The sequence below is a fragment of the Babylonia areolata genome, chromosome 14 (genome assembly GCF_041734735.1).
Source record: "Babylonia areolata isolate BAREFJ2019XMU chromosome 14, ASM4173473v1, whole genome shotgun sequence".
In the NCBI taxonomy this organism is placed as follows: Eukaryota; Metazoa; Mollusca; class Gastropoda; order Neogastropoda; family Buccinidae; genus Babylonia; species Babylonia areolata.
In genome coordinates, this window is record NC_134889.1 from 13,776,475 (window position 1) to 13,787,838 (window position 11,364).

At 43.6% G+C, this 11,364-nt stretch overlaps 1 protein-coding gene across 1 annotated transcript in view; it reads right to left on the bottom strand.

Annotated features, from left to right (window-relative positions):
* Positions 1-574: 574 nt before the first annotated feature.
* LOC143289612 (uncharacterized) overlaps positions 575-11,364 on the bottom strand; it is a 23,465-nt gene continuing 12,675 nt past the window's right edge. Inside the window, exon 3 of the mRNA XM_076598654.1 lies at positions 575-846. Coding sequence (XP_076454769.1) covers positions 611-846 — 236 coding nt within the window. The 3' untranslated portion in view covers positions 575-610. The remainder of the gene's footprint in view (positions 847-11,364) is intronic.

Consider the following 11,364-nt stretch of genomic DNA (forward strand, 5'->3'; position numbering starts at 1 on the left):
GACATAAGCTGCAAAGTTCTTATGTCCAGGGGGTGCACGTTTTTCACACGAAAGTGTCAAATCAAAGATAGCTATAACAACACAAATGTAGGTAAATAAATGCATGAAGAGAGAGAGAGAGAGAGAGAGAGAGAGAGAGAGAGAGAGTTGACACTTTAACATCATATTCTATTGACATTAACTGCAAAGTTCTCATGTCCAGAGGGTGCACATTTTTCAGACGAAAGAGTCAAGATATAACAACACAAAAGTATTCAAATAAATGCATGGAGAGAGAGACAGAGAGAGACAGAGACAGATGTATGGGAACATGAAGAAATGACTAACATGGGAGGAAAGGGTGGGGGGTGGGGGTAGGGGATAGGGTGGACCCGAGGCGGTAGGGCTGTTGGGGATAAATAAATGCATGGAGTGAGAGACAGAAAGAGAGAGTGGGCGGCATGACTGAATGATCAACACCAGAGAAAAAGAGGCGGGGGGGTGGGGGCGGGGTGGGGGGGAGGCGGGGGGTGGGGTGGGCGGGGGCCTAGGGTGGACTAGAGGCGGTAGGGCGGTTGAGGGGGTGGTGCTGAAGTCTGGGGATGGGGAATTCCCATACATCAGTCACCGGTCACAGCACGGGGTCCTTTTCACAGATGGACTGACGGCGGTCCTGACACGAGCCGTCAAACACCTTCTGTCTCCTGTAGTACATGCGCACGCAGTTATTTCCCGGGTAGGGCTTCTCCGGCTCCCCGGCCGCCTTGTCCCACAGAGGGCTGTCGTCGGGCAGGGCCGTGCCGTCGTTCCACCGGAAGAGGCCGGGGTCCTCCAGGTCGTCAGCCCCCACGAAGGACACCATCATACCTGTGACAGTGACCACACTTCACCTGCAATAGTGACCACACCTCACCTGTAATGGACCGCTGTTGTCAGTGACCACACCTCACCTGTAATAGTGACCACACCTCACCTGCAATAGTGACCACACCTCACCTGCATTAGTGACCACACCTCACCTGTAATAGTGACCACCACACCTCACCTGTAATAGTGACCACACCTCACCTGCAATAGTGACCACACCTCACCTACATTAGTGACCACACCTCACCTGCAATAGTGACCACATTTCACTCCTCACCTGCATTAGTGACCACACCTCACCTGTAATAGTGACCACACCTCACCTGCATTAGTGACCACACCTCACCTGCAATAGTGACCACACCTCACCTGTATTAGTGACCACACCTCACCTGCAATAGTGACCACACCTCACCTGTATTAGTGACCACACCTCACCTGTAATAGTGACCACACCTCACCTGTATTAGTGACCACACCTCACCTGTAATAGTGACCACACCTCACCTGCATTAGTGACCACACCTCACCTGTATTAGTGACCACACCTAACCTGTAATAGTGACCACACCTCACCTGCATTAGTGACCACACCTCACCTGTATTAGTGACCACACCTCACCTGTAATAGTGACCACACATCACCTGTAATAGTGACCACACCTCACCTGTAATAGTGACCACACATCACCTGCATTAGTGACCACACCTCACCTGTAATAGTGACCACACCTCACCTGTAATAGTGACCACACATCACCTGCATTAGTGACCACACCTCACCTGCATTAGTGACCACACCTCACCTACATTAGTAACCACACCTCACCTGTAATAGTGACCACACCTCACCTGCAATAGTGTCCACACCTCACCTGTAACGGATAGATGTCAGCCACCACGTTTCACCACACCTCACCTGTAATGGACTGGTGTCAGTGAACACACCTCACCTGTAATGGACTGATGTCAGTGAACACACCTCACCTGTAATGGACTGATGTCAGTAACCACACCTCATCTGTAATGGACTGGTGTCAGTGAACACACCTCACCTGTAATGGACTGATGTCAGTGAACACACCTCACCTGTAATGGACTGATGTCAGTAACCACACCTCATCTGTAATGGACTGATGTCAGTGAACACACTTCACCTGTAATGGACTGATGTCAGTGAACACACCTCACCTGTAATGGACTGATGTCAGTGAACACACTTCACCTGTAATGGACTGATGTCAGTGAACACACTTCACCTGTAATGGACTGATGTCAGTGAACACACCTCACCTGTAATGGACTGATGTCAGTGAACACACCTCACCTGTAATGGACTGATGTCAGTGAATACACCTCACCTGTAATGGACTGATGTCAGTGAACACACCTCACCTGTAATGGACTGATGTCAGTGAACACACCTCACCTGTAATGGACTGATGTCAGTGAACACACTTCACCTGTAATGGACTGATGTCAGTGAACACACTTCACCTGTAATGGACTGATGTCAGTGAACACACTTCACCTGTAATGGACTGATGTCAGTGAACACACTTCACCTGTAATGGACTGATGTCAGTGAACACACCTCACCTGTAATGGACTGATGTCAGTGAACACACCTCACCTGTAATGGACTGATGTCAGTGACCACATTTCACCTGTAATGGACTGATTACTGCCTAAATAGCTTTAATTTTAGGCTCTGGCAGTATAAAAATGTTAATAAATCATCAATCGACTGGTGTTAATTACCATACTTCACCTGAATTGGACTGGTGTTAATTACCATACCTCACCTGTAATGGACTGGTGTCAGTGACCACACCTCACCTGTAACGGATAGATGTCAGTAACCACACCTCACCTGTAATGGACTGATGTCAGTGAACACACTTCACCTGTAATGGACTGATGTCAGTAACCACACCTCACCTGTAATGGACTGATGTCAGTGAACACACTTCACCTGTAATGGACTGATGTCAGTGAACACACCTCACCTGTAATGGACTGATGTCAGTGAACACACCTCACCTGTAATGGACTGATGTCAGTGAACACACTTCACCTGTAATGGACTGATGTCAGTGAACACACCTCACCTGTAATGGACTGATGTCAGTGAACACACTTCACTAGTAATGGACTGATGTCAGTGAACACACCTCACCTGTAATGGACTGATGTCAGTGAACACACCTCATCTGTAATGGACTGATGTCAGTGAACACACCTCACCTGTAATGGACTGATGTCAGTGACCACACCTCACCTGTAATGGACTGATGTCAGTGACCACACTTCACCTGTAATGGACTGATGTCAGTGACCACACTTCACTAGTAATGGACTGATGTCAGTGACCACACTTCACTAGTAATGGACTGATGTCAGTGACCACACTTCACTAGTAATGGACTGATGTCAGTGACCACACTTCACTAGTAATGGACTGATGTCAGTGACCACACTTCACCTGTAATGGACTGATGTCAGTGACCACACTTCACTAGTAATGGACTGATGTCAGTGAACACACTTCACCTGTAATGGACTGATGTCAGTGACCACACTTCACTAGTAATGGACTGATGTCAGTGACCACACAACCTGTAATGGACTGATGTCAGTGACCACACCACACCTGTAATGGACTGATGTCAGTGACCACACCACACCTGTAATGGACTGATGTCAGTGACCACACAACCTGTAATGTACTGATGTCAGTGACCATACCTCACCTGTAATGGACTGATGGCAGAGACCACACTTCACCTGTAATGGACTGATGTCAGTGACCACACCACACCTGTAATGGACTGATGTCAGTGACCACATTTCACCTGTAATGGACTGATTACTGCCTAAATAGCTTTAATTTTAGGCTCTGGCAGTATAAAAATGTTAATAAATCATCAATCGACTGGTGTTAATTACCATACTTCACCTGAATTGGACTGGTGTTAATTACCATACCTCACCTGTAATGGACTGGTGTCAGTGACCACACCTCACCTGTAACGGATAGATGTTAGTAACCACACCTCATCTGTAATGGACTGATGTCAGTGACCACACCTCACCTGTAACGGATAGATGTTAGTAACCACACCTCATCTGTAATGGACTGGTGTCAGTGAACACACCTCACCTGTAATGGACTGGTGTCAGTGACTACACCTCACCTGTAATGGACTGATGTCAGTAACCACACCTCACCTGTAATGGACTGATGTCAGTGAACACACTTCACCTGTAATGGACTGATGTCAGTGAACACACTTCACCTGTAATGGACTGATGTCAGTAACGACACCTCACCTGTAATGGACTGATGTCAGTGAACACACTTCACCTGTAATGGACTGATGTCAGTAACCACACCTCACCTGTAATGGACTGATGTCAGTGAACACACTTCACCTGTAATGGACTGATGTCAGTGAACACACTTCACCTGTAATGGACTGATGTCAGTGAACACACCTCACCTGTAATGGACTGATGTCAGTGAACACACTTCACCTGTAATGGACTGATGTCAGTGAATACACCTCACCTGTAATGGACTGATGTCAGTGAACACACCTCACCTGTAATGGACTGATGTCAGTGAACACACTTCACCTGTAATGGACTGATGTCAGTGAACACACCTCACCTGTAATGGACTGATGTCAGTGACCACACCTCACCTGTAATGGACTGATGTCAGTGAACACACCTCACCTGCAATGGACTGATGTCAGTGAACACACACCTCACCTGTAATGGACTGGTGTCAGTGACCACACTTCACCTGTAATGGACTGATGTCAGTGACCACGTTTCACCTGTAATGGGCTCGTGTTAATTACTATACCTCATCTGTAATGGACTGGTGTCAGTGACCACACTTCACCTGTAACGGACTGGTGTCAATGATTCGGATGACGATGAATCCAATGATTTTGATGATGACATGGCGACAGAGACATATATTCAACAGTGATGATGATGCAGCAGTAGTGGTACGGTCAAAGGAGGAGGCGTGAGGGTTTAACGTGGCGATAGCCTTGAGGTGGCCTTAGTGGTCGGCGAGGCTCTCAGCACCATAATTTCAAACTAAGAGGCAAGATTGCTTTGGCTCTTAGTGCTGCAGCCTTGGGGGCTAGCTGGCCTTTTTTGGGAAGCATCCCAACACCGACTGTCCTAAAACCCTCTTGGCCGAGAGAGTGGGGATATGACTTGGGCAGGACACTGTCCACTATAATCAAATTCTAGCCCAGATTGTCAGGACAGCAATTGCCTCCTGTGTTGTTCTGATGGTCATACTCGGACACGACTGTCTCTCATACATACAGTGGTTTGGTGGTGACTGTTGTGTCGGGGGACAATAATTCGTATCTGTTGGTGTTCGCCATGTGGAACTTGAACAATGTCTGAGATGGCTGAACACCAGACCAGTCCAGTTCTTGGGTGACAGTCTGGATTTTGCAGACTTCATCACCCCGAGGGGTTGATGGATCCAGTGTAACAGCCTTCAAACTACCCCCTGGTGAGTTTCGCCCCGGGGTTATTCTATCAAGACTCGAATGACTCCCGACATCACTTGTGGTTAGGAGAATCGATCCAGTCCTCCAGTGGAGTGTTCGCCTAGTGGTAACGAGTCCGCTTACGAAGCGAGAGAATTCGAGCGCACTGGTTCGAATCCCACAGCCGCCAGTATTTTCTCCTCCTGTACTAGATCTTAAGTGGTGGTCTAGATGCTAGTCATTCGGATGTGACGATAAATCGAGGTCCCATGTGCAGCCTGCACTTAGCGCACGTAAAAGAACCCACGACAACAGAAGGGTTGTCCCTGGCAAAATTCTGTAGAAAACTCCACTTCGATAGAAAAAAAAATGCAGGCAGACAAAAAACAAAACAAAAAAGTTGGCGCTCTAAATGTAGCGACGCGCTCTCCCTGGGGAGAGCAGCCCGAATTTCGCACAGAGAAATCTGCTGTGACAAAAGAGTAAACAATATGATACGATACAACACAATGCATGGAAATTGCTCTCTTTCTACGGGTTTCACCAAGCTGGTGACGAAGGAAGAGGGTGGGGGTCGTTCTTGGAGAGCCTTCACTGATCCCTCCCCTACCCCCCCCCCCCCAACCCCCCGCCACCCCTCCCCACACCCCCTTCATCCTTTCCATTAGAACCTGACGAAAGCAAACTGGGGGATTCTATTTTGCAGCCTGAAGAGAAAAACCCCCCAACCTCGCCGACTATGCTGTCTGTCTGCCTGTCTGTCTGTCTGCTTCTCTCTCTCTCTCTCTCTCTCTCTCTCTCTCTCTCTCTCTCATTATATCAAACCAAGCCTGCATGGCGCTTTCAGTGCAGTGGATACGGGTAGCAATGCCTCACTAGAAATATTCATCAACTCTTTATGCATCGCGGCTGTTCGTATGGTGAGAACGACGAGAAAGAAGAAAAACACCGACCGGTTTGACAGATAATGTGATCAAAAGAAAAGAGCTGGAAGGGGGTTTTACAGAAATTTAAACGATCAAAGAAATCATGTAAAGTAAGGATGGTGGCATACGTTAAAGAAAGAAAAGAATACACGTTTATGTTAAAGACAAAAAGAGAGAAGTTTTATTTAGCAACATTAGGAAAACAATCAATTAACGACACAAAGGCTTTCTGGCGAACTATTAGGTCGATAAGCAGATGTCCGTGATACGTATTAGAATCTACAATGAGCAGTGGTTTGATTTGTTTTCATGTATCCAATGATATGAATAAGTCTACTTATTCAGAAGAAACTGATGAAGTAAACGACGAAGAGGAAATGCAGATTACTCAGACGTTTCACTTAATGAAGCAATTTTCAGACAAGAGGTTCTAGCCAGCATCGGTAATCTCAAAGTCGGAAAAAGCGCTGGTCCTGACAAAATTATTAGCAGAATGCTGAATTATGGTGATGCTCATGTTATTGCTTTCTTGGTGAGTTATTTCAATAACCTGTTTGACAGGTGCATTTCTAAAGGAGTCGTCCAGATCCACTATCATGTCAATAAAAAGATAAGAAGATGTAAACCAGCAGGACAATTATCGTAGCATAGCTTTAACAAGCCTTGTAAGCAAATCCTAGATAAAAGACATTCAAAATGGGTAGAAAAAGAAGGGGGAATAAACGAAGAGCAAGCAAGATTCCGGACAGGTTGCACTACCACATCTTCACTCTATATGCACTAGTACAAAAGATTTTGGACAACAACAAAAAGCCACATCTAAACTGTATGTTGCCTTTAATGGTTTTGGAAAGGCGTTTGATTCTACAAACAGGAATATTTCAAGGATTTTTTTTTTAAATGGAATGAAAGGAAAACTGTACAAAACTGAAGTGTTTATGACTCTGTGTTGTCGTACCTATATAGTAAGTATTGTTATTCAGACTACTTCGAATGTCAAAGAGGCGTTGATAAGGACATCTGCTTAGTCCCTTAATATTCTCTTAAAAAATAAAGAAAATAAAAAGCCACTGATCTATCTATAAATAGAAAAATGGTATTCGTTTAATTCACGGTGCAAATGAAATATGTTTTTTAATTATTATTTTGCTGATGATGTCATTATTTGGTCTGACTGTTGTACGGGCTTCAGAATCAACTAGATTGTCTGAAACGAGAAGCAGACCTATTACATTTATTACATTTATCAGTAAATATTTACAAAACAAACGTAATGATATTCAGAAAAGGTGGTTGTTCGAGGGCCAGGGAAAATTTGTTATACGGGGATGGAGAGGTAAAGATAATTAATTTATGAATATTTAGGGGTGTTTTGTTTAGTTTTTATGACCAAACAAAGTATTAGTTGTGCTTTGTCAGATGTATGTAGGAAAGCAAAGAAATGAGTCATAGAAATACTGAGGCTGCTGTGAAAATGGAATACAATTGATGTGAAAACTGTACTGGAAGCTGTTTGACACACAGATTAAACCGATTCTGACATATGCAGGCGAGTTATGGGGATACGAATATTAGTTCCAGTTTCTCAACGAGGTGTCACTGCGTTCGGACAAATCCATATACGCTACACCATATCTGTAAGGCAGATGCCTGACCAGCAGCTTAAACCAATGCGCTTAGACAGGCCTTGAGTGCATGTACGTATATATATGTGTGTGTGTGTGTGTGTGTGTGTGTGTGTGTGTGTGTGTGTGTGTGTGTGTATGAGAGTGAATTTCTTCTATAGAATTTTGCCACAGGACAACTGTCGTTGCCACGTTGTTGGTTTTTTGTTTTTTTGGTGTGTGTGTGTGTGTGTGTGTGTGCGTGCGTGCGTGTGTGTGTGTGTGTGTGTGTGTGTGGTTTTTATTTGTTCTTTTTGTTTTGTTTTCGTTCAGTGTGCCAAGTGCGTGCTGCACACGGGACCTCGGTTTATCGTCTCATCCGAATGACTATACTCCAAGTTTGATTTTCCAGTTAAATTTGGGAGAAAGAGCAAGAGCGGGATTCGAACCCTGACTCTCAGGGACTGTCTGTGTTGGCAGATGAGCGTCTTCACAATTCTGCCACTTTCCTCCAAAAGGAGACAGAAACGAAATTCAAAAAGTTCAAACTTATCTTCCGCCCACCGTGGAGGACGGACGTGTTTCGCCAGAGCTCTGACAACACTGCACTTCGAGCTCACTTCTTTCGCAGTAGGAGAAAGGGAAGAAGAAAGCGTGCAGTGAATGCAGTGCAGTATGGCAATGGAGCAGCGTGAACAACTCGACGTTAGGCGAGCGCGGCGCAGTGTGCTCAAGATTAGTAGAAAGATGAACTTTTAATTTCTGCAAGTTACCCTTCTTTCAGTTTTACATTTGTGATGGCAACTTCAAGCAAAAATAATGAGCACAACTATCTCCGAGTATTTTGGAAATAAAGGAGGTGCAAAGATGAAACCATCTTCGTCGTCGTCATCGACCAGTGACATGTGTGTTAGCCCGGAGCAAACAAAAAATAGCAGCAGAGCAAATCAAAACAGTAAGAAGCAGAAGAAAGATACTGAATGTACAGCAGAAGAAATGGCCTGGCAGGAAGCTGTGTGCGAGTTAATAGCTGTCATGACGAAACGAAACTTTCGAGCAAAGATGACATTCAGCAATTAAAAGACGAAAAATTAATTGTAATGACTGAAGTGAAAGAAGAATTCAAAAGAATTTCTACATCTTTAGAAAACAAAATTGATAAACTGACACCAATACGGACATTGATGTGCTGTTTTGACAAGAAATGCCGTAATACCAGCCGCCGTGGCGAAGTGGTTAGCGTCGCGGACTGACGGCTGGGAGGACGTGGGTTCGAATCCCAGCGGAGGTGGGTTTTTCAGCCCGTGGCCGGCTCCTACCCGGAGTTGAGTGTGCTGTGAGCTTAAATGGGGAGACTGGGACCACACAGTCGAGTGTCATCCACTTCAAGGATGCGTCTTTGGGTGTGTTGCTCTAATTACCTGACCAACACTGCAAGTGTCTGTATCTCTCGGGCCTGTTTAACGCCGGGATATCATTATGAAATGAAACCCCCACCCCCACCCTCAAAATATAAACTTTTAGGCATTTGGTTCACAGAAGATGTATCAAAAATAACTGAAGTGAATACAAGAGATGAATTGATAGAAGCTAAGAAGCTTTTCAAGATTTGCTCAATACGTATATGTACACCCCTTGGTAGAATTGCAATTTTATAATCACTTATACTTTCAAAACTTATTTACTTGTGGATTCTTCTCCCCAATTCCCCGGACAAAGAGATAAAACAATTGCAGAAACTGTGCTATGAATTCATATGGGGTGATAAAACAGATAAGATGAAAAGAAAATACACAGTACATAATGTTGGAAATGGAGGTTTGGGTGTGCCAAATATACAAAAGTACATAGACGCTCTAAAAATAACACGGATTAGGAAACTGCACACAGGAACAACAAAGTAGAAAAAAATACTCTAAGTCAAGTCCCCAGAAATCAACTCTAAGGATCTGTGTGTACCAAGAAAATTTGTAAACATTGAATGTAATGAATTCTGGAAAGATGCATAGTGGGATGTTTGAATCTTACAAAACACGTCAAGCTGAAAGAAGCACAAGAGGCACTCGTAGAACAACTTTTTTTTCACAACGACAAATTCAAAGTCGGTAATAAGACAGTTTATATGAAAAGGAAAAAAAACTGGACAAGGTGTTGTGGATGAAAGTGGGTGCTTCCTTAGTCATGTAGATATCACAGAAAAATAAGGTATTATGGTTAATTATTTACTGTATACGGGATTTATACGTTCCATTAAAAGTTACTTGAGCACAAACAATATTACTATTACAGATAAAACTTGCAACAAAGAACCAAAAGCACTGCAGATAATAGCTAATGTTAAGAAAGGATCGAAAATATATTATGATATATTACTTGAACCAATTTTTATGTAAATATAAAATCTTTTATCAAGTGGGAGCAAATTCTAGATATTGCAATAAACTGGGACACCACTATGAAACAAGTGAAAAACTCAAAGGAAGTAAGACTGAAATGGGTATGACAAATAGCGACATGTGCAATTTCTGTAAAAATGAAATAGACACAATTCAACACTACTTAAAGCACTGTACATTTACTCCGCTCTTTTGGGGGGACTTGGAGAACGTCTTGAAGGAAAAAGTGTGAAAATTGTGCAAATGTGAAGCTGAATATAGAATTAGTATTATTTGGAAATGACGATATTACAAAAATAGATGAAATATATGACCATATCATTCTAGCTGCGAAACATCTTGTTTACAAATGCAGACTAAATGAAATCAAACCATGTATAAAAACACTTCCTAACAGACTTAAGAAATATATAAAAACAGAAAAATATGTACACTCGATGGAAATATAGCATTTTCTAGAAAATGGTACTCATACATAAAATATGATGGGAGGCAATGGCGTATAGAATGTGACATGAAACGCTGTGCTGTCTGGTAACAGTGCCACAGGGCCCAGGACAGCAGTGCTGTCTGCTGCATCACTGTGGTTTGCTCTTTGTTACGTGCCACATATTGTAGCTGATGCTATATACCTACTGTGCGTGGTCCCACAACATTTGTGGAATTTAATGATAATGATAATAATAATGGATACTTATATAGCACACTATCCAGAAATCTGCTCTAGGTCCTTTACAAAAACGCTTTGTTAACATAAAACACTACATCTATGTTACATACACACACCAAAATGTGACCACACACACACACACACACACACACACACACACACACACACACACACACACACACACTGCATACATACATTTTAACATACATGTGTATCTAACAGCTACCCTAACACATACGCACACATAGGCAGGCACAAACTTACATAAACGCACGCACACACAATACACATTCATATACATGCATGTAGTTATGTACACATACATATGTATACACACATAGTCAAGCACAGTTAACGCAAAGGAAGTGAATTTAATGATGCTCATTGATAAGCTTG